Source organism: Callorhinus ursinus, unplaced genomic scaffold, assembly GCF_003265705.2.
Source record: "Callorhinus ursinus isolate GAN/ISIS: 27379988/994484 unplaced genomic scaffold, GSC_fseal_2.0 scaffold41, whole genome shotgun sequence".
NCBI classification, from domain to species: Eukaryota; Metazoa; Chordata; class Mammalia; order Carnivora; family Otariidae; genus Callorhinus; species Callorhinus ursinus.
The window spans coordinates 5,040,370-5,065,409 of NW_027397103.1; the positions used below are offsets into that span (position 1 = coordinate 5,040,370).

A 25,040-nucleotide genomic window follows, 5' to 3' on the forward strand; every position below is an offset into this window, starting at 1 on the left:
GCAATGTCCATCACCATCTTAAGTGCACATACCCTCTGACCAAGCAACATAACTGCTTGGAATTTATCCTAGAGATCTACTACACAAGGACTTTCAGGAGTTGCAATACACATTGTAGCGTGGTTTGTAATAGCCCAAACAGCGAAAACGACTGAACTGCCCACCAGTGAGGGGGCTGGATAAACAGACTGTGGGTCGGAAGCATACACTGGAATCCTATGTACTGACATGGAATGCTCTCCAAGGTATATTACTGAACAAAAATGTTGAGTACAGAACAGTATGTATACTATGATCTCATTTTTTAATGTATAAATATACCTATAAATGCATTAAATTTTTCTAGATGGATACCTAAAAACTGTTTAATAGTTTCTTCTGTGGAGTGGGGCTGGAGGAAGGGTAGGAGAAAAGAAACAATTACTTTTCATTTTATATCCTTCAGAAGTGCTTGAGGTTTCTTTTTATACCATGATGAATATATATTGCCTGAATACACCTTAAGAAATGTATCAGCTTTAATTTTTTAATTGCCTTCTAAAAAAAAATCGATTTTTTTTTTTGTTCCTTATACATCTTACTATTTTTGTACCTTGTTTCCTTCGTATACCCATCCTAGACTCTTCACACCGAAAGCAGCCTGGCTGGCTGAGACATCCAGACACGTGACGGGCTGGCCGTAGACATAATGGAGGGTTCTGGCAGAGTCTTCGGCTTTTAGCAGGTATACCAGATCTCCAGCCGTGGCCACTGCCACAGGGTACCTTCCAGTATCTGGAACTATTTCAAGGTAGTCAACCTGTGAAAGGATTAGAGTTAGGTAGTCCATCAGGTCTCAACTATGGTTCATCCTGACTTGGTCAAAAATACACAGTTCTTCCTATATGTCAATAAAACCAGGAACCTAACAGAAAAAGATGGGCAAAAGGTCACAGTTCACAGGAAATGAGAACACAGTTCTTACACTAATAAAAAGTTGCTCTTTGTAAAAGAAACATGATACATTCCCGATAAGAGAAATATGAAGTAAAAATTCACCTAGATACCATTTTCACCAGTCATATCAGCAAAGATCAATTAGCCTGATAGGACACTGGTCTGGAAGTGGAGGGGGGACAACCATATTTGCGGATCCCACTTATGGCTGGTGGGATGTAATCTGGTCCAACCTCTCTAGAGGGACATTTGACAATACTTATCACAATGTCAAATGCACATGCGCTCAGAACCAGCAAGTTAGCCCTAGAAATTTACTTACAAGTAAACTCACACACATGCAAAACAACCGTGTACAAGGTTATTTACTGTAGCACTATGCTGTCTTAGCTAAAAACTGGAAAAACCTAAACATGCCTTACCAAGGGACTAATTAACAGTACATCTATGCATTGGAATACTACGCAGCCACAGGAAAAAAAAAGCACGAAGAATTCTTTATAAACTGATACAAATGGAATCATATCCAGGATACATTTGGGGGGAGAAAGCAAGGAAGCAAGGTAACAGGATTCACAGAGTGCTACTGTGCATGAAGGGGAGCCAGGGGGACCATGGGACATATGTGGCTTATGCAAGTATAAATCTGTTAACGATAGCTGCCTTCAAAAAGAGAACAGAATACTTTGACGGGGTGGAAGACAGATTTCTCCCTGTAAACCTTACTGTATCTTTTAAATTCTGAACCATAAGGGTATAATAACTATTCAAAAAATTATTTTTTTTACAAGAAACTGAATAAAATCCACTCAGTTCCAAATTAGCACCATTCACATTTTAACATTTGTGCAAATACCAAAAATGTGTTGCTAAAAGGCTAAAAGTAGCTGAGGTATCTGTCCTCTGCTGGCTTCAAGGTTATCAAGAATAGAAAGGACCCCACAGTATTCCTGACTGCATTATTGCAACCACTTTCTCTCATCTGCACGGGAATGAGGAGCTCCCTTCAGGAATAATTTGCTTTTCTATGTCCCTAAGTGGCACATGTCTCCCAAGCACAGTTTACACCAGGTTTTCACCTCGAGTGAAATGGGAGAGTACAAAAGCAGAAGGTGTGCCATGATGTGTAATTATGAAAACCACTGTGTGAAAGGCCAGCTCTGCCCTGACTATAAGCCAAACGAGTTCAAAAGCCTGCATCCTGAGGACTGTCCAGAGGAGCTTGGGAGAGAGTGAACATCCGGGGGACTGCTAATCCTCCGGCCCAAGAGTGTGAGTGGCGGCCCCACGTCCCCAGCCAATAACTCATCACAAAGAACAGACATTCTAGGCCAGTAGTACCAACTGGGGAACACTGCCATTATGATTCAGGGAGCCTATCTGGGGAAGACAAAAATGGCCCGGCTCTCACAGGCCAGGAGGTGCCTTTTTCAGTGACAGCACATTTTGTGGAAACCCCTATCCAGGATGAGAAATAACACATAAAAAGCATAACACATGCCTCCAGCAGTGGTTGCCTGCTTCCTCTCTCCCCTATTCTAAAACTCATTTCTTATTTTCCTAAAATCAACATCCTCAGTCTAGCCATTTAATTTCACTTTACTGTTGGATTTTTGACAGACCAAGAGGCTCAGATCGACTGTGGTTATGCCATTTGCCAGGAGCTGTAAACTACTTCAAAAAGCTTCCAGTCTGTGCCAGGATGCCACCTTATTGCCAAGGCAGGATTTACACTTTACAGAGGAACTCACATCCTAAGTAACTGTCTGAATTCATATAATTATTGCTCATCTAGAATGTTCTTTAGGCAGAGACCAAATAGTAAGCACTATGGTAGTTTTGAGAACAGAAAGACAGTATTTCCACATTTTTCTAATAAAACTCCAAGAGGAGGGTCAGGTAGTTTGGGGAACCACCACCCAAACTGCAGACACTACTTACTAAAGGGACCAGAAGCTTATGGAGGTGAAGTGGTGATGCCATGGCTTTTTAGTTACTCAAGCCTAACAAGATTTCCACCAGGGGGAAAAAGGGAAAAGAACAGGATCTGTTCCAGGTCAGACCATCAATTCATTATTCAACATTGGCTTTTCTGTTCACTTTCCCACGAGTGCCAAAATCAAGTTTGTTTAAATTAAATCCAAATGTAGCACAGATGTGAGCTCTTCCTTCTTACCACAAAATCATCTCCTGCCATATAAACATGGAGGCTCACATATAACTGGACTCGGAGACAGGCTCTACGTGAAGAACTCTAAAGGTTGGCCGAGCTTCACGCATGACATCCTGGAACACGGCTACCCAATTAACACTGACTTAAATTTGTTTTCACTCAGGAGTTACTCTTAATTCCAGGTGAGAAAATCTTAGGTGGAAGAAAGTGCAGGATGGTAATCTTCCTTCCCATATGGACTGGGATGATACCACTGAATTCATTTTCACTTATATAATAGGCCAGAAACCGACCTCAGATTTCCAGGGGTGAATGTCCTATTAACGTGAAGGAAGCTGAGGACCCCAGTGATGAGAAACCCTAGCCTTGAATTTAGCCATGAGGTCTGAAGCACAGCTTCTTAGCGCTGAGATCTGGGGCAAGTCAATTCTCTGCTCTAAGCCTCTATTGGCTTTCTGGCAAATGGGGAAAAGAATACTATCTATTTTGCAAGGCTGCGGTGAGATTTAGAAATGTAAGGCCCAGAGGAAGTCCTGAGTGAACGGGAGCTGCCGACATCATTACTATCTGTCTATGTTAGACCCAGAGATTCCAAGAACGGAGAATACAGTGACCAGACTTGAAAGCTTACCAGTTTCTGAACTTCAAATTCGGCAGTGATTTGCCAATATCCCTCCTCATTCGGGCGTAACATCACAACATCAAAAGCAGAAGCTGTGGCCACAACTGCGTCTTCCCGGCTGAGGGCTAGTGCCTGTATTCTGGCGTCATGTTCAAAACGATGGACAGGATACTTCCCAGTCCTTAGATCCCAAATGTTAAGAAATCCTATGTAGAAAAAAACAATGCAGATAACAATTGTAAATTCACTTAAAATGGACAATTTTAAAAACTGTTCACTATAAAGAAAACTAAAAGGTACATAAGTTTGCATCACATATAACAAAGGGCCAATTTCCTTAATAAAGATTCAATGAGGAAAAAAAGCAATTAAGAAGTGAGCAAAGGACATGAGCATCCTGGTCACAGAAAAACGAACTACGACAGATATATAAATGTAAGAAAAATGCAAAAATTCACTCACAATTAGAAAAATACAAATAAAAATGATCATAGGGTATTATTTTTCATCAATCAAATTGACAAAGATGAAAAATTTCATAAAATATTTGGTTGTTGAGGATATGGGGAAATGGGCTCTAAAACTGTTGCTGGGGATGTAAACTAACTCACCCAACTTTGGAGACAATTTGCTATTTACCAAATTACAAATGTATTTAGGACAGTCACTGTAATGTCTTTAATTATGCCAAAAGATTAGAAGCTATCTAAATGCCCACCATAGTATGGAATTTAAATAAAATGACAAGACTGAGTCAGCCTTATGTATAAGCTATATGAAATGATCAACAAAATATTACACACATATACATTTATGAGGACTTCTTTGTGTATGGAAGGATACACAAGAAACTTTATTAATACTGGCCTTGAAGGAAAGAAACCAAAAAGAAGAGACAAGAGTAGGAGGGCATTTTATTGCATATCATTTGTATATTCTGAAGATTTTCCCCAAAATTATTTTTACCAAAAATATAAATTTTAGAAAATGTTTTTATGAGACTTAAAAAGAATGGAAGGACATATATCAATTGCTGAATGTTTTTTAAGATTTTATTTATTTTAGAGAGAGAGAGCATGTGAGCAGGGGGAGAGATTGAGAGAATCTCAGACTCCCCGTGGAGCGCAGAGCCCAACACTGAGCTACCCAGGCTCCCCGTGAATATTTCTAACATATGGAAAATTTTTAAAAGATTTTATATTTATTTGACACAGAGAGAGAGAGCACAAGCAGGGGGAGCGGCAGGCAGAGGGAGAGGCAGAAGCAGGCTCCCTGAGGAGCAGGGAGCCCGACGTGGGGCTCGATCCCAGGAGCCTGGGATCATGACCTGAGGTAAAGGCAGATGCTTAACCGACAGCCACCCAGGTGCCCCTAATGTATGGAACTCTTAATTCATTCTCCTAATTGTCCATTCACGCAACAATTATTTCCCAGTATTATTGATACAACTGACATATAACTTTGTATCAGTTTAAGTTGTGCAACATAATGATTTGACATATGCATTTATTGTGAAATGATCAAAGTTCATCCATCACCTCACATAGTTAACAAATTTCTTTTTTTTATTACATTATGTTAGTCACCATAGAGTACATCATTAGTTTTTGATGTAGTGTTCCATGATTCATTGTTTGTGCATAACACCCAGTGCTCCATGCAACACGTGCCCTCCTTAATACCCATCACCGGGCTCATCCATCCCCCCACCCCCCTCCCCTCTGAAACCCTCAGTTTGTTTCTCGGAGTCCATCGTCTCTCATGGTTCGTCTTTCCCTCCAATTCCCCCCCTTCATTTTCCCCTTCCTTCTCCTACTGTCCTCCACACTATTCCTTACGTTCCACAAATAAGTGAAACCATATGATAATTGACTTTCTCTGCCTGACTTATTGCACTTAGCATCATCTCCTCCAGTCCCATCCATGTGGATGCCAAAGTTGGGTATTCATCCTTTCTGATGGCTGAGTAATAGTCCGTTGTATACACGGACCACATCTTTTTCCATTCGTCTGTTGAAGGGCATCTCGGATCTTTCCACAGTTTGGCTACTGTGGACATTGCTGCTGTGAACATTGGGGTGCATAGGGCCCTTCTTTTCACTACATCTGTGTCTCTGGGGTAAATACCCAGGAGTGCAATTGCTGGGTCATAGGGTAGCTCTATTTTTAATTTTTTGAGGAACCTCCACACTGTTTTCCAAAGTGACTGTACCAATTTGCATTCGCACCAACAGTGTAAGAGGGTTCCCCTTTCTCCACAACCTCTCCAACATTTGTTGTTTCTTGCCTTGTCAATTTTTGCCATTCTAACTGGTGTAAGGTGGTATCTCAATGTGGTTTTGATTTAAATTTCCCTGATGGCTAATGATGATGAACATTTTTTCATGTGTCAGCCATTAGTCTTCTTTGGAGAAGTGTCTGTTCATGTCTTCTGCCCATTTTTTGACTGGGTTATTTGTTTTTTGAGTGTTGAGTTTGAGAAGTTCTTTACAGATCTTGGATACCAGCCCTTTGTAGTGTCATTTGCAAATATCTTTTTCCGTTCCGTGGGTTGCCTCTTTGTTTTGTTGACCGTTTCCTTTGCTGTGCAGAAGCTTTTTATCTTGATGAAGTCCCAACAAATTTCTCTTATGAGAACTTTTAAGATCTACTCTCACCAACTTGCAAACATACAATACAGTATTAATGATAGTCATCATGTTGTATAATAGATCCCCAGAGCTTACCTATAACTGGACGTTTGTACACCTTTTGACCACCTTTACCCATTTCCCCTACCTCCACCCCAGGAATCACAAATCTGTTCTGAGTTTGTTTTTTAGATTCCACGTGAGTGAGATGATATGCTATTTGTTTTTGCTCTGACTTATTTCACTTAGCATAATGCCCTCAGGGTTCACCCATATTGTTGCAAATAGCAGGATTTCCTTCTTTTTACGGCTGAATAGTATTCCATTGTAGATAAATACCAAATTTTCCTTATCCATCTGTCAATAGACATGTAGGCTGTTCCCATGTCTCTGCTACTGTGAATAACGCTGCAGTGCACATGGCGGTATAGACAGCTCTTTGGGATAGTGATTTCATTTCCTTTGGACAAATACCCAGAAGTGGAACTGCTGGCTCATCTGGTGGTTATTTTTTTGAGGAACCAACATGTTGTTTCCCACAGTGGCTGCACCAATTTCTGTTTCCACCAGCAGTGCATCAGGGATCCTTTCTCTCCACATTCTCACCAGAATTTGTCATCACTTGTCTTCGATGACAGCCACTCTAACAGGTGTGAGACATCGTGCAAACAATTACTGAGCATGTTATAGACAGGGCACTGCTCTAGATGCCAACCAGATCTCAAAACTGCCATTAGCCTACACTCTATGAGGTTCTTGCATTTCATCCTTCCGCATACCACCCTCTTCCAGCCACAGGGAGCAGGGGTGCTTTCTTTCGCATCGTTGTAAAACATAAGCTTGACTACCCCACGCTTGTTAAAAACCTTGATTTCTACCTATACACCCTTCTCTCCAGCTCCCTGAATGCTGCTAGCCAGAGGAATTCCTCTTACACACACTGGCCACGTCTCCACCTCCCTCAAATGGTCTAGAGTGGTGATATCCAAGTGTGGTGCCCCCAGGCCCCAAGCAGCAGCTGCAGTGCCATGGGGGAGGGGGGTGCTTGTTAGAAATGCAGACTTGGGGGCAACAGAAACTCTGGGGATATGCTCTCAAGCCTGAGCACCAGTCATCTTCAGGAACTTACACTTTTCTATCAGAAATAAAAACTTTTAGGGTGCCTGGGAGGCTCAAACGGTTAGACATCTGCCTTGGGCTCAGGTCATGATCCCAGGGTCCTGGGCTCAGTCTCCACATCGGGCTCCCTGCTCAGCAGGGAGTCTGCTTCTCCCTCTGCCTTTCCCCTGGCTTGTGCTCTCTCTCTCAAATAAATAAAAACCTTTTTTTTTTTAAAGAAAGAAATATGAACTTTTGGGGTGCCTGGGTGGCTCAGTCAGTTAAATGTCTGACTTGATTTCGGCTCAGGTCATGATCTCACGGTTGGGAGATTGAGCCTGTGTTGGGCTCCATGCTCAGTGGGGAGTCTGCCTAAGATTCTCTCTCCCTCTGCCCCTCCTCATACTCACGCTCTAAAATAAATCAATCAATCTTAAAAAAAAAAAAAAGAATTATAAACTTTTGTTTTCTGTATTTGGGGTGCCATTTATTCTTTTCTCGCTAAAAAATTTCTTTTTATCATTCCTACCCACTTCTTTCCCCTCAAAGATTTACCCAAGAAAATAATTACTGTCTGCATCATGTTGGATAATGTCCTGCTGCAATTCCCACTAATTTTTCAAAATTCACCGAGAAACGACTGTACGGATATAACACAATCTGTGCTTATTTGAGTTCAAATCCAGCTCTACGACTTGCTAGCTGAAGGCCTTGGGCAAGTTACTTGAAGCTGTGAGCCTGTCTCCTCATCTGTAAAACTGAAGAGAACACTGCCTACTACACAGGACTGTCATGCAGATCAAAGGAGAAAAACCACACAAAAGGCTGGAGATAGGCCAACCAGTTTTACATTTTTTTTAAAGATTCTATTTATTTGACAGAGAGGCACAGCGAGAGAGGGCACACCCGCAGGGGGAGCGGGAGAGGGAGCAGCAGGCTCCCTGCGACATGGGGCTGGATCCCAGGAGCCTGGGGTCACGGCCTGAGCGGAAGGCAGCCGCTCAACGACTGAGCCGCCCAGGCGCCCTTACCTTATATTTTATGTGTCCTATTGGGCCTGCCATGTTGTTAAGTATATTTAATCTATTAATAACGCAAATTTCCTCTGTTGGTCATCCAAAATCCTCTCCTAGTTCCCATAACTTCCTATTATCCAAAGCAGATAAAGCTTTTTCACTTTTCTTCTCTTTGCAGTCCATCTTCCCATCTTTCTTGTTTCTTGCCTTGTGCTTTGTCTGTAAATGGCACATGCTTTGAACTTAGGATCTTAGGATAAAGCATCATTCAGCACTAGATAAATACAGGCAGAAGAAAATCATACATGTGGGCTGCTCTGCAAGACTTTTGAACTGCCAGTAGGCTAAGTAGGTGATCCCAAACAAAAGCAGAGCTTTCTTCAAGTTAAATGTTGCTTCAGACATAAAACAGTGTTCTTTTCTAAGAATTGTGATAAACTCAGGGGATAAGCAGATCACAAAAGGCTCCACAACACATTCCCCTGGCGTATATTTTGGCAAATTCTTTCCACTCTGACTCAGAAGAAACAGATATGCTGCAGAAAATGCCAATGGCTCTTCCCATTAAATAGAGAGGCATATTCCAAGATGTGCCTCCTCCAAATACTTCTGCATTACCTTTGTTTGCATTTGTTCAGAGACATCAGAGTGAACAGGAAAGAGAAATAAAAATTGTAATTTGCATAGAGCTTTCGAGTATCCAGACACTTTCATTTGTCTCCTCTCACTGAGTGCTCACTTCCATTTTGGAAGGAGCATCATTATCTTCATTTTACAAAAGAGAGCAGAAGTTCCGAGTGGTTAAACAACTGGTCCAGAGCCGCTTGGTATGTGATGAGACTGGGCTGGGATTTAGCTGGAAAGCGCAGGATGTGTGGCTGCATCTACAGTGCATAAAATAACTATGAGCTCCATGAGTAAATGACATAGGCTTGCCTGGATTCTGCCAAATGTGGAAGTTTCTCAACCACAGCTCACTCCAAGCACACATGGAGTTTATCTATAAACACGTTTTTCATTATTAATCAACTACTCGGTTTTGTTGGCATCATTATTCCAACAGAATCATATGCCTTTGCTGCAAGGTTGAGTTTCACAGAGCTCTCCTACGAAGGATCTTTCGGGAAAACATATTCTAGGTTTCCCTCAATTCAGTGGCCACATTCTTTTCTGAACACATACAGTGTCAACATTTGTGTCAATTCTACTTCCTTCAACTATGAAGTGTAAGACTGTTAGACCATCCTGGTCAACGGCACAGCCCTCTGAAACCACTTTTAGATGCATAAACATTTAGGGTTGTTATGTCCCCTGGATGACTTGACCCTTTGTTGCATGAAACGTCCCTTTTTAGCCATGGTTCCATTCTTTGCTGAGATCCACTTTGTCTGGCATGGATACAGGCACTCCAGCTTTCTTCTGATCAGTGTTATTAGCACAGTATATATTTTTCTGTCCTTTCTCTTTGCCATTTGTCTTCATATATGAAATGAGTTTCTTGTAGACAGCATATAGTTGGTCTTGCTTTTGGCTGGAGTGTTTAGACTATTTACCTTTAATGTGGCTATGGGCAGGAATGGGTGTAACCTACCATTTTGCTATTTATCCCTCTTGTTCTTTGCTCCCATTTTCTCTTTTTCTGCCTTCTTTTAGACTATTTGGATTAACTGAGTATGTGTTTATTCCATTTTAATTCCCTTGTTGGCTCATTAGCCAAAACTCTGTTGTGTTATTTTAGTGGTCGCTTTAGGATTTTAGCATTCATCTTTAACTTACCAGTCTAGCTCCCAGTGATATTGGCCCAATTCACGTGAAGCATGAGAGCTTCCCACAATGCACTTCCTGCCCACCAGCCTCTGTGCTACTGTTGTCATACTTTTTATTTTTATGTATGTTATGAACCCCATATACATTGTTATTACTTTTGCATAAGCAGGCAATTATCTTTAAAAGAGACTTAAATAGTAAGAAAAAAAAAAGCCCCGTATATTTACCCGTGTAATTACCGCCTCTAGTGCTCTTCCATTATCACTTTTAACATTAAATCCTGCCGCTTTTGCAAGATTTGCAATTTCACTTTGCAACTATGTTTCTGGACACTCGATCCAAAAACACATGGGCAAGGTGGGCGGGAACAGATACAGCAGCGAACAGGGAGTGATGTTGGAGTGGAAGCTGATTTTATAAATGATCTATTAGTTAATATAGTTACATCACGGCTACTTTTACAACCTCAGAACTGCAGGGACTTGAACAGTGAATACCGGAATTATAAGAATGCCATATAATATTGTAGCTGATCATCACCCCTGTTAACCAACATTTAGCCAAAAGGGACTTGATGCAACAATACATTCAACAAGTGTTTGCTAAGGCTTTGCTTTGGGCCAGCCCCTATTCTAGGCCCCTGGATAACTACAGCAAACAAGACCAAATAAAGCAAGAAAGTCACCGACTGCATGGAGCAAACATTCGCATGGCATCTACCAAGCATCTTGTTTGGGGGCAAATAGAAAGGATATGACCCTTATTCTTTTTTTTTTTTTTTTAAGATTTTATTTATTTATTTGACAGAGAGAGACACACGACGAGAGAGGGAGAAAGGGAACACAAGCAGGGGGAGTGGGAGAGGGAGAAGCAGGCTTCCCGCCGAGCAGGAAGCCCGATGCGGGGCTCGATCCCAGGACCCCGGGATCACGACCTGAGCCGAAGGCAGACGCTTAAGGACTGAGCCACCCAGGCGCCCCATGACCCTTATTCTCAAAAAACCCACATTTGAGAGAAACAAACACATAGCAGATAATACAAAGTGCAACGGGAAAATGGATAAGCTTAACTTCTTGTCACGTTGTCACATTATTTTAATATCCCCAAAGAAGGGGCAGCTCATTTTTCCAGACATTTCCAGTTGACCTGGGTGCACAACCGTTACATTACATTAAGGAATAAGTAGTCAATGCCTGTCAGAGCCAAATATATTCACTTGTCAAATAGGTGGTAATCTTAAAAAATCTGATATAAATTCATTTGAAAGGCCAAGTATTATATTGCAGAAACAGCAATGATAGGGATTTGGCTCTCGATATTGTGTGGACTTCTGAAGTGGCAGGACTGTGTCTGTTTTCTCCCAAATTCCCGGTGTCAGTGAATTCAGAACATCACTGATGATGCGGCTGATGAAAGTGGCTGTCAATAAAGGTTTGCTGAACGTTTGTCTTAGGTTTTAGCCAGGGACATTTGGTTGTAAGAAACAGAAATCCACTGAAACTCACTTAAATACCTAAGGGAAACCAACTGAACAGGAACGGGGCTATTTCAGGGAACCCAAGGGCAAGAAGGAGAGCTGGGGGACTATAAGGAATCTGAACCAGGGACTAAGAAGACGTTCAGAACCAGGGAGGTGTATGTCTTTCGTGTGCACCACAGATCTTGCCTCCACTTCTCTCTGCGACTGTTTCATTCTTCCCTTTCCCCCCACAAGCCGGCTGTCGCTCCTCCCTACACTGTGGGGTCTTCTACTCCAAGCACACAATCAAGACTAAAAGTGTGAGGCCCAAATGGCTCATCCCAGTCCATGAATTAGCTGCCCCCAAAGCCTTCGGTCCCCATCTCTGTCCAACCAACTGAGGCCAGAGGCTAACTCAAATACTATGAATATGCCCACCCCTACAGAGGCTAAGGAGGTTTACTGGAGCAAGGAGATACCCCAAAAAGCGCCTACTACATTTATCCTGCAAGTTAGGCCAAGGTAAAACAAAAGGTCTTAGCAAATGTAAAGGGAGGTTCTGTGTAGTTCCTCAGTAGTGACTTACAAAGCAGGTCATCGCTATCATTTCCTGAACAAGGCATAATCCCTAAGAACCAGAGCTTATAGCCCCCATTTGCCCCACACCAGGAAAACTAAAAGGAAAGCAGGTGTCTTTCTTTCTCCCTGACAAGACCTCAGTAGCTGGACAAAAGATGTTTAACTCTGAAGTAGCACTGGGCTCCCAACAATACAGCTTCATTCATGAAAAATATGAAAAGGATGCAGACAAAAGGAGAAAAAGTGTCTCTCAAAAAGTCTGCAAGAGCACATTGAGTGAGGGCTACCAGCCCAATCAAGGAGACAGGAGTGGGGCTTGGCAGTCCCACCTGCTCGATGGGCTCAGCACCGTCCACCTTGACAAGCAGCAGCAGGGCTGAAGGAACTCCGAGTTCATCTAGACCAGGAACAGTCGTTAACAATGACATGAGTAACGACAGCTAGTCTTCTGAGGAGACATAAAGCCCGCTCAGCAGCTGTGGATGGGCACCCATGCCAGTTTGCAACATGCCCCTCCCACCTCCCAGAGGAGGCCGGCCAGAGTGTGGTAATGAAACTGCACATAGTGGAAATGGGATCTAAATGAGTTTAAACTGATTTATGTTAGCTTTTGTAAAGATTACTTGATATCGGGAAAGTGCTACCACTGTGAAATAATGTCGACAATCCTTAAGACCTCTGCCTAATGGTACTTGCAGAGAATATTTATATTCCTTGTCATGGGAACAAGGACCATAATGGATACCATTTTTGTTTTATTAGGGATGCATATTTAAATTAATCTGCTATTTGCCTAAACAATTAGCTGCTTCTGTTTGTGTGCACAAAGCCAAAATTGCAATTAGGCTTCCATCAAAAAGATAAGTCCCAACTAAAACTGTCCCGGTGGAGTCATAAGAGCTCAGGGCAGAACTTTCCAAAATTACTTTTTAGCATAATGGTAATTATGTTAATTGCCTGAAAGGTAAATAACTGCTGAACTGGTTTTGGGGAGAAAAAAACCACCACCACCACACACAACTGGCACCGCCCCTCCCCTTTGATCTTTTGTACACGCCATAAAATTTACAAGAGGTTAACAGTTTCCAAAGTCACAGACTGGTCACCTCTTGTGGTCTTTAGTGCTTCCTTGATTAGAGCTTATTTTAGCCATGAGCTCCCATCCTCTTGAGCTTGCACAATAAACACCTGAGGCTTGGGTCAGCTTCTTACCACAGCAGTCCCCCCTCATCTGGGGGGCGGGGGGAGGAATACGTTCCAAGACCCCTAGGAGATGTTGGACCATGGATAGTTCCAAACCCACTATGTACTATGTTTTTTCCTTTACATACATACCTCTGATAAAGTTTAATTTATTAAAAAAAAAAAAGCATAGGAAGAGATCAACAATACTAAAATAGAACAATTATAACAAGGTGCTGTGACAAGTTATGTGAATGCGGTCTAACACAGCTTCCTGTACTGAACTCAACCCTCTTCTTGCGATGGTGTGAGATGATAAGTAACATGCCTATGTGAGGAGATGGAGTGAGGTTAGAATGTTGTGATGGAGCATTAGGCTACTCTTGACCTGCTGACACGTCAGAAGGAGGATCACCTGCTTCCAGACCACCATGGACCGTGGGTAACTGAAGCTGCCGAAGGTGAAATCGTGGATAAGGGGGCACTATTGTAGGCAAACAGGCGGGATCACTTACCTGCCGCTCAGAGACAGTGAATGAAACTATGAAAACAGCTGGGAACTCCAATTTCCACCACATAAACACTTGCCTATAAACAAACAGGAGTCAAGAGATTCCTCAACAAGAGAAAAGGAATTTTAACAAAGATTTAAGATCTACCCATTGCATTCACTAAATGTGTACTTCCTCATTCATTAAGTCCATACGACATCACTAAGAAATATAGGCCAGAGATGTAAAGGTGGCATTAGGTCTGAAAGGACAAAGCAACTTCTGCTTTTATGGAAGAGGTGGCTGGGGGGCGGGGGCTAATATCAGTGCAAACAAGGGTCACAATGAGGGGCTAAATTACGGAAGGTCTTGAAAAAGAAAAAGCATCTACCGTGCATGTCCATCTTCAATACTGTAGCTGAGCACAACCTTAAAGCTGAACTTTGCTGCTTACGGAGAAAAACAATAAATGCGAAGCATTCCGGAATGTACTTTAGATTGACAAGAGCATCTGAATGGACTCCTGGACCTATAAAGTGACTGGTTAGGCAGAAGCAAATCAGCAACCAGACAGGAGATCACCGAAGCAGACACTGAGTCAAGAAGCAAGCAAGCTGAATATATTTAGTACTCTCCAGATCAAAGCAGAGGAAAAACATTTTAAAAATAAGAAAATGAAAAGAGACAGTAAATTGAAAAGGAGTCAAATAACATATTGTAAGATGAGGACAATGCGACTAAATAGAAGAATTTACAGTTAACAAACTCAAAGGAAAAACAGGTTGATGGGGAAGCATCTGGACCAGCTCTTCTACCAGGAGAAATGCCAAGAAGGCAGAGGATGTGAAAGAGACCTCACTGTGCATGCAGCCAATTTTTTCCTACAATAGAACTGAGCAACATAAACATAATATAGAATATATCTTGGAAGAGTCTATCAGACACTGGTAGTAGGTGATGCCTCTAGAGAAGAGACTGTGGTCCTGGGGGACACAGGGGCCAGGTGGTGGTAGGTAGAGAAAGAACACTTACGTTTTACCACACATCCTTTAGTACAATTTGAATGTGTAATACTCTATCAAACATTTAATTATAATATGCATATACCTCTTTGTAGATATTAATATGGTTAGTGACAATTTTTTTTTACTTTTTCCAATCACAACCCACATAGTTTTATAATCAATATTTAACTCTGATATACAAACTACTGCTGACTCAATGATGGGTTAAGGTGAATTAAACTCCAAAGGAGTCTATAACATCGCCGCCACTTCCCTGTCCAGACAGGTGCATGAGAGCCCAGCACAGGGTCTAGGCCAAGAGTGGTATTCGGTAGGTCTTAGCCTCCTTGTTCTTTTTTTTAAAAATGCTACTTGTTACTAAAAGGAAAATATGTCTATCTTCAAAAACAGTTGCACTTACTGAGTGATGGAACTACATAATATTTGGACACGTGTGATTACAATAGCCCTGGTGACTACTGAAGCTGAGGGGTGGGTGTATGGGGATTCATCACACTGTTCTCTCCAATTTTGTGTTTTGAATTTTCCATAATAAAAGGATTTTTAAAAATAGCAATTTGAAAAGCCATCATAACAAAAGTAGAGATGCAGAACTTGTGTTTTACAAAGGTTTTCAGTAGCTACACTGCAAGCTAAGTGCCTTCTCAGAACAGATTTACAATGAAAATTCCAGGGATGATATTTTGCAACTTTTGGAGATCCCATTCCAAATCCTCAAAATATCCTGAAGACGTACTATCAATTAATTCCCTTGCAATAAAAGTATTAAATGGCTCAAATGGAAAGTAGAAAAAAGTATACGTAAAGATTTAGATTATGGTACAACCACAGTCAGCTTTGAGTTACACCAAATGAGGAGAAAAGGGAACAGCAGATGATCTCACATCTCACTTAGGCGTCAAATCCAAATGCAAATCTGAGTGTGGCTGGGTTCTGCCAGGAGGGCCCTAATGTTTACGCTGGGGCTCTCCCTTTTCCTTCTGTGTTCCCTGGGGTGGGGCATTATAGAAGTCCAATACAGATTTCTCCTCTAACTCCAGACCCACAGATCCACCTGCCTTAAAGACTAGCAGCCTTCAGATTTTGTTTACCCCCTAAAATTACTTTGGCAAACCAGATCTCCCTTTCACATCTTTTATTTATTTATTTTTAAAGATTTTATTTGACAGAGAGAGACACAGCAAGAGTGGGGAACACAAGCAGGGGGAGTGCGAGAGGGAGAAGCAGGCTCCCCGCTGAGCAGGGAGCCTGATGTGGGGCTCGATCCCAGGACTCTGGGATCATGACCTGAGCCGAAGGCAGACGCTTAACCATCTGAGCCACCCAGGCGCCCAAATAAATAAAAAATCTTAAAAAGAAGAAAAAAGAGAGCGAGCCTCATGGTTTGTCTCCCTTTCTGATTTCATCTATTTTTCGCTTCCTTCCCTTATGCTCTTCTGTTTTGTTTCTTAAATTCCATATGACTGAAATCGTATGTCCCTTTCACATCTTATATATAAAACTGACAAAACTTGTTTATCACAAGTTTTAAGTAGTGGCCTAAAAAACTAATTTCTGGCATATTGCCAAATATAATAGCTACATCATTTTTAAAAAGTATTCTTTGGAAATAAAATACCATTTCATACCATCATGCATTAAATAAAAGGGGGAGGAAAGAGCCCAAAGATAAATAGCAAGATACAGAAACAAAGTGTGCTAAGAGTCCCTAATTGTATAACCACCACCAGAAGAACAAGGACCCTAATCTCATCTAATTCAGTTTCCCAATCCAGCCAAACAGAAAAGGGACAGGCACATTTTTTTTCCTGAATAAGTACTTAACATATAAAAACATGGCATTAAATCACTATGAGAAAAATAATCTAATCTTGTTTAATGATCTAACATTTTTTAAAAATTTGAAATATTTCAGACTTATGAAAAAGCCCTACAGATTATACAAAAGAGTTACAGTATACCCTTCACTCAGCTTCCCCAAGTGTTAACATATTACATAACCACAGTAGAATGATGAAAGTCGGGAAATTAACACTGATGCAAGATGTTCAATCTACAGACCTTATTCCCATTTCACCAAATGGCCCACCAACATCCTCTTCCTGGTCCAGAATCCATTCCAGAATTCCATGTTGCATTTAATTGTCATGTCTCCTTCCTCTGAGACCATTCCTCAGTCTATCTTGTCCTTCCTGCCCCTGACCCTTAGAAAGTACTGATCAGGTATCTTGTAGAAGATCTCTCAGTTGTCTGACGTTTAGTCATGTTTAAAATCAGGTTATGCATTTTTGGCAAAAATAGCACAGAAGTAACGTTGTGCCTTTTCCGTGTATCAGGAGGTACATGATGTCAATTTCTCATTACTGGTAATGGTAACTTTCACCACTTGGTTTGGGTGGTATAGTCAGGTTTCTCCATTATAAGGATACTGTTTTTCTCTTGTGAGGAAATAACTTGAAACTATGCGCATATCCTGTTTCTCATCATATCAATTTTAGCATCCATGGATGATTCTTGCCTGCAACAATTATTGTGGTGCTTGCCAAATGAATTTCTATTTTCATCACCCTTCTCTATATACAAATTCATTAACTGAAATGCTACTGTAAGGAAGAGTTGTCTCTTCTTCCTTATTTATTCATTTATTTATTTATATCAGCATAGGTTTGTAGATATTTACTTCTTTATTCTATAGGTTATAATCCATTACTATCATATTTTCTGCTCAAATTGTCCCTGATTTTGCTGTTGGGAAGGAACTCCAGTTTGGTTACACTGTCCTATAAATAGAACTTCTCCCTTTCCTCTGCTATTCTTTTTTTAAAATCCTTACTTTCTGGCCCCACAAGATGTTCCAGACTCATCCTGTATTTGCCTCCCCTAGCACTGGTTCCTTTTACTGATTAATGATATTTAGAAACCAAGATATGGGCACTAGCTATATTTAATATTACTAGGACAGCACAATATACGCTTCCAACTCTTAGGAATTAGAATAACCTAGTCCAGGTCTTTGCATCAAAGGTCATATGCTCTTAAAAACATGCAGAAAAGTCAGCCATAGCCTTGGAATAAAGGGTTGGGGAAAGCTGCTTATCCAGGAATTTCTTTTTGTAATACTGCATGATCTTGGCTTTTAAGTCCTACATGGGAGTAGAGTTAAAAGCAAGGAGGAGGAACAATTCAGAATCCACATAGCTACTATATTTGGCCATGCCTACTGCCACTATGATCCCATATATACAATATCCACTGCCATTATGATCCCATATATACAATATCCACTGCCACTATGATCCCATACTACAATATCCATTTTTGGATCGCTTTAAAGGTGGGCCAGATTGGGCGGAGCAAGATGACGGAGGAGTAGGAGACCTAGATTTCGTCTGGTCTCAGGAATTCAGCTGAATAGGGATCAAACCACTGTGAACACCTACAAACTCAACAGGAGATCGAAGAGGAGAGTAGCAACAACTCTCTGAACAGAGAAGCGACCACTTACTGGAAGTCATCTTCCATCCCTTCATTGTATCAACCCTTATTTTGTACATATATGTCTTTCTTCCTTTAAAATTTTAGGAGGCACTTTTTTCTAACAGACCAAAATACGCCCAAAATCTAGCGTGTGGCACTGATCTATGCACTAGCCTGATCATATTGGATCATATTCTGCTTTTTTTGTATTGTTCTGTTTTTGTTATCTTTTTTTTTCTCTTTCTTTTTTCTTCCTTCCCTTTCTTTTCCCCTGGTTTCAGGTCTTTTCTGATGTGTATACAGTATATTTGCTGGGGACGTTGGTAACCTGTTAGCATTTCGTTCTCTCATTCATCTATTCTCTGGACAAAAAGACAAGACGAAAAAAATCACCTCAGCAAAAAGAACAAGAGGTAGTACCGTCAGCCAGGGACCTACTCAATACGGACATTAGTACGATGTCGGACCTAGAGTTCAGAATCATGACTTTAAAGATACTAGCTGGGCTTGAAAAAAGCGTGAAAGTTATTAGAGAAACCCTTTCTGGAGAAATAAAAGAACTAAAATCTAACCAAGTCGAAATCAAAAAGGCTATTGATGAGGTGCAATAAAAAATGGGGGCACTAACTGCTAGGATAAATGAGGCAGAAGAGAGAATCAGTGATATAGAAGACCAAATGATGGAAAATAAAGAGGCTGAGAAAAAGAGAGAGAAACAACTACAGGATCAGGAGGGCAGAATTCGAGAGATAAGTGATACGGTAAGACGAAACAACATTAGAATAATTGGGATCCCAGAAGAAGAAGAGAGAGAGAGAGGGGGGCAGAAGTATACTGGAGAAAATAACAGCAGAGAACTTCCCTAATGTGAGGAAGGAAACAGGCAACAAAATCCAGGAGGCACAGAGAACCCCTCTCAAAATCAATAATAATAGGTCAACACCCCAACATCTAATAGTAAAACTTATGAGTCTCAGAGACAAAGAGAAAATCCTGAAAGCAGCTCGGGAGAAGAGATATGTAACCTACAATGGTAGAAATATTAGATTGGCAACAGACCTATCCACAGAGACCTGGCAGGCCAGAAAGGACTGGCAAGATATCTTCAGAGCACTAAACGAGAAAAATATGCAGCCAAGAATACTATATCCAGCTAGGCTGTCATTGAAAACAGAAGGAGAGATAAAAAGCTTCCAGAACAAACAAAAACTAAAGGAATTTGCAAACACGAAACCAGCCCTCCAAGAAATATTGAAAGGGGTCCTCTAAGCAAAGAGAGAGCCTAAAAGCAGCATAGATCAGAAAGGAACACAGACAATATACAGTAACAGTCACCTTACAGGCAATACAATGGCACTAAATTCATACCTTTCAATAGTTACCCTGAATGTAAATGGGCTAAATGCCCCAATCAAAAGACACAGGCTATCAGATTGGATTAAAAAACAAGACCCATCAATATGCTGTCTGCAAGAGACTCATTTTAGACCCAAAGACACCCCCAGATTGAAAGTGAGGGGGTGGAAAACCATTTACCATGCTAATGGACACCAAAAGAAAGCTGGAGTGGCAATCCTTATATCAGACAAATTAGATTTTTAAAACAAAGACTGTAATAAGAGATGAGGAAGGACACTATATCCTACTTAAAGGGTCTATCCAACAAGAAGATCTAACAATTGTAAATATCTATGCCCCGAACATGGGAGCAGCCAATTATATAAGGCAATTAATAACAAAAGCGAAGAAACACATTGACAACAATACAATAATAGTGGGGGACTTTAACACCCCCCTGACTGAAATGGACAGATCATCTAAGCAAAAGATCAACAAGGAAATAAAGACTTTAAATGACACACTGGACCAAATGGACTTCACAGACATATTCAGAACATTCCATCCCAAAGCAATGGAATACACATTCTTCTCTAGTGCCCATGGAACATTCTCCAGAATTGATCACATCCTAGATCACAAATCAGGTCTCAACCGGTACCAAAAGATTGGGATCATTCCCTGCATATTTTCAGACCACAGTGCTTTGAAACTAGGACTCAATCACAAGAGGAAAGTCGGAAAGAACTCAAATACATGGAGGCTAAAGAGCATCCTACTAAAGAATGAATGGGTCAACCAGGAAATTAAAGAAGAATTAAAAAAATTCATGGAAACCAATGAAAATGAAAACACAACTGTTCAAAATCTTTGGGATACAGCAAAGGCAGTCCTGAGAGGAAAGTATATAGCAATACAAGCCTTTCTCAAGAAACAAGAAAGGTCTCAAATACACAACCTAACCCTACACCTAAAGGAGCTGGAGAAAGAACAGCAAATAAAGCCTAAACCCAGCAGGAGAAGAGAAATAATAAAGATCAGAGCAGAAATCAATGAAATAGAAACCAAAAGAACAGTAGAACAGATCAACGAAACTAGGAGCTGGTTCTTTGAAAGAATTAACAAGATTGATAAACCCCTGGCCAGACTTATCAAAAAGAAAAGAGAAATGACCCAAATCAACAAAATCATGAATGAAAGAGGAGAGATCACAACCAACACCAAAGAAATACAAACAATTATAAGAACATATTATGAGCAACTCTATGCCAGCAAATTAGATAACCTGGAAGAAATGGGTGCATTCCTAGAGATGTATCAACTACCAAAATTGAACCAGGAAGAAATAGAAAACCTGAACAGACCTATAACCACTAAGGAAATTGAAACAGTCATCAAAAATCTCCCAAGAAACAAAAGCCCAGGGCCAGACGGCTTCCCGGGGGAATTCTATCAGACATTTCAAGAAGAATTAATACCTATTCTCCTGAAACTGTTCCAAAAAATAGAAATGGAAGGGAAACTTCCAAACTCATTTTATGAGGCCAGCATTACCTTGATCCCAAAACCAGACAAAGACCCCATCAAAAAAGAGAATTACAGACCAATATCCTTGATGAACATGGATGCAAAAATTCTCACCAAAATACTAGCCAATAGGATCCAACAGTACATTAAAAGGATTATTCACCATGACCAAGTGGGATTTATTCCTGGGCTGCAAGGCTGGTTCAACATCCGCAAATCAATCAACGTGATACAATACATTAACAAAAGAAAGAACAAGAATCATATGATCCTCTCAATAGATGCAGAAAAAGCATTTGACAAAGTACAACATCCTTTCTTGATCAAAACTCTTCAGAGTATAGGGATAGAGGGTACATACCTCAATATCATAAAAGCCATCTATGAAAAACCTACAGCGAGTATCATTCTCAATGGGGAAAGGCTGAGAGCCTTTCCCCTAAGGTCAGGAACGCGGCAGGGATGTCCACTCTCACCACTGCTATTCAACATAGTATTAGAAGTCCTAGCCACAGCAATCAGACAACAAAAAGAAATCAAAGGCATCCAAATCGGCAAAGAGGAAGTCAAACTCTCACTCTTTGCAGATGATATGATACTGTATGTGGAAAACCCAAAAGACTCCACCCCAAAACGGCTAGAACTCATACAGGAATTCAGTAAAGTAGCAGGATATAAAATCAATGCACAGAAATCAGTGGCATTCCTATACACCAACAAGACAGAAGAGAGACAAATCAAGGAGTCGATCCCATTTACAATTGCACCCAAAACCATAAGATACCTAGGAGTAAATTTAACCAAAGAGGCAAAGGATCTGTACTCAGAAAACTATAAAATACTCATGAAAGAAACTGAAGAAGACACAAAGAAATGGAAAAATGTTCCATGCTCATGGATTGGGAGAACCAACATTGTGAAGATGTCAGTGCTACCTAGAGCAATCTACACATTCAATGCAATCCCCATCAAAATACCATCCACTTTTTTCAAAGAAATGGAACAAATAATCCTAAAATTTGTATGGAACCAGAAGAGACCCCGAATAGCCAGAGGAATCTTGAAAAAGAAAAGCAAAGCTGGCGGCATCACAATTCCGGACTTCCAGCTCTATTACAAAGCTGTCATCATCAAGATAGTATGGTACTGGCACAAAAACAGACACACAGATCAATGGAACAGAATCGAGAGCCCAGAAATGGACCCTCAACTCTATGGTCAACTTATCTTTGACAAAGCAGGAAAGAATGTCCAATGGCAAAAAGACAGTCTCTTCAACAAATGGTGTTGGGAAAATTGGACAGCCACATGCAGAAGAATGAAACTGGACCATTTCCTTACACCACACACAAAAATAGACTCCAAATGGTTGAAAGACCTAAACGTGAGACAGGAGCCCATCAAAATCCTAAAGGAGAACACAGGTAGCAACCTCTTCGACCTTAGCTGCAGCAACTTCTTCCTAGAAACATCGCCAAAGGCAAGGGAAGCAAGGGCAAAAATGAACTATTGGTATTTCATCAAGATAAAAAGCTTTTGCCCAGCAAAAGAAACAGTCCACAAAAACCAAAAGACAACCGACAGAATGGGAGAAAATATTTGCAAATGACATATCAGATAAAGGGCTAGTATCCAAAATCTATAAAGAACTTATCCAACTCAACACCCAAAGAACAAAGAATCCAATCAAGAAATGGGCAGAAGACATGAACAGACATTTTTCCAAAGAAGACATCCAAATGGCCAACAGACACATGAAAAAGTGCTCAACATCGCTCGGCATCAGGGAAATCCAAATCAAAACCTTGATGAGATACCACCTCACACCCGTCAGAATGGCTAAAATTAACAAGTCAGGAAACGACAGATGTTGGCGGGGATGCGGAGAAAGGGGAACCCTCCTACACTGTTGGTGGGAATGCAAGCTGGTGCAGCCACTCTGGAAAACAGTATGGAGGTTCCTCAAACAGTTGAAAATAGAGCTACCCTATGATCCCGCAATTGCACTACTGGGTATTTACCCCAAAGATACAAATGTAGGGATCCGAAAGGGTACGTGCACCCCAATGTTTATAGCAGCAATGTCCACAATAGCCCAACTGTGGAAAGAGCCACGATGTCCATCGACAGATGAATGGATAAAGAAGATGTGGTATATATACACAATGGAATATTATGCAGCCATCAAAAGGAATGAGATCTTGCCATTTGCAACGACGTGGATGGAACTGGAGGGTGTTATGCTGAGTGAAATAAGTCAATCAGAGAAAGACATGTATCATATGACCTCACTGATATGAGGAATTCTTAATCTCAGGAAACTGAGTGTTGCTGGAGTGGTGGGGGGTGGGACGGATGGAGTGGCTGGGTGATAGACATTGGGGAGGGTATGTGCTATGGTGAGTGCTGTGAATTGTGCAAGACTGTTGAATCACAGATCTGTACTTCTGAAACAAGTAATGCAACATATGTTAAGAAAAAAGAAAAAGAAGAAGATAGCAGGAGGGGAAGAATGAAGGGGAGTAAGTCAGAGGGGGAAACGAACCATGAGACGATGGACTCTGAAAAACAAACTGAGGGTTCTAGAGGGGAGGAGGGTAGGGGGATGGGTTAGCCTGGTGACGGGTATTAAAGAGGGCACATTTTGCATGGAGCACTGGGTGTTATACACAAACAATGAATCATGGAACACTACATCAAAAACTAATGATGTAATATATGGTGATTAACATAACAATAAAAATTTTTTTAAAAAGTGGGCCAGATTTCTTCATGAAGGATTATTTTAGAATTAAAAAATACAGAAAAAAACTTCAATCACTAAATATGTTCCAGCGGCCATGGAGCAACCAGAGGAATTCTCTGTTCTTGATGATCACCCACTCAAATACGGAACTGAGCAGGAGGGCACGCTTGTCCTTCTACTCTGATACGTCTCAGAGGCCCTGTCCTTTCCTGATGAGCAAAAACCAACAAAACTTTGCAAGAGTAGCACTAACTATATTGTAGAAAATATTAAAATAGTACTTTTTGGTTGTTTAAAAAATGTTTTATTGAGGTATAATCTACACAGACAAAAAAAACTTGTCTACTTTAAGTGCACAATTTGATGGGAACAGACAAATATATATAGTCCCGTAACCACCACCAGTCATAACAGAGTATTTCCATCTCAGCTTTACAGGCAGTCCCCTTCCTTGGTCTCAGCCCCTGGCAAACACTCACTTGCTTTCTGTCCTAGTTTTGCTTCCTCTAGAATTCCATGGAAACAGAATCATATAGTATATGCTCTTTTGTGTCTGGCTTCTTTTACTTAGCATTAATGCTATTGAGATTTTTCTGTACTGTTGTATGTATCTGTAGTTTGTTCATTGTTATTGACGTGTAATGTCTCACATCTACACTAACGTGTAGATGTACCACAACTGTATTCATTTACCAATTAATACATATCTAGGTTGCTTCCAGTTTGGTGCACTCATGAATAAAATTCGATAAATATTCAAGTATAAGTTTTTGTGTGAACACAGGTTTTCATTCTCTTGGATAATATATGAGTGGGAGTGCTTGGGTCACCTGGTGAGTTTATGCTTTATAAGAAAGTGCCAACCTATTTTCCAGTGTGGCTGCACCATTTCGCATTCTCACCAGCAAGAAATGAAAGTGCTAACTTCTCCACACTCTCACCACTAGGCATTATCCGTCTTTCTAAGCTGGTGT

At 40.8% G+C, this 25,040-nt stretch overlaps 1 protein-coding gene across 1 annotated transcript in view; it reads right to left on the reverse strand.

Annotated features, from left to right (window-relative positions):
- Positions 1–25,040, reverse strand: part of FBXW8 (F-box and WD repeat domain containing 8) — a 123,639-nt gene that overhangs the window by 36,144 nt on the left and 62,455 nt on the right. Inside the window, exons 6-7 of the mRNA XM_025889444.2 lie at positions 3,741–3,937; positions 593–799 (exon numbers count right to left, since the gene is read on the reverse strand). Of these exons, the coding sequence (XP_025745229.1) occupies positions 593–799; positions 3,741–3,937 (404 nt within the window). The remainder of the gene's footprint in view (positions 1–592; positions 800–3,740; positions 3,938–25,040) is intronic.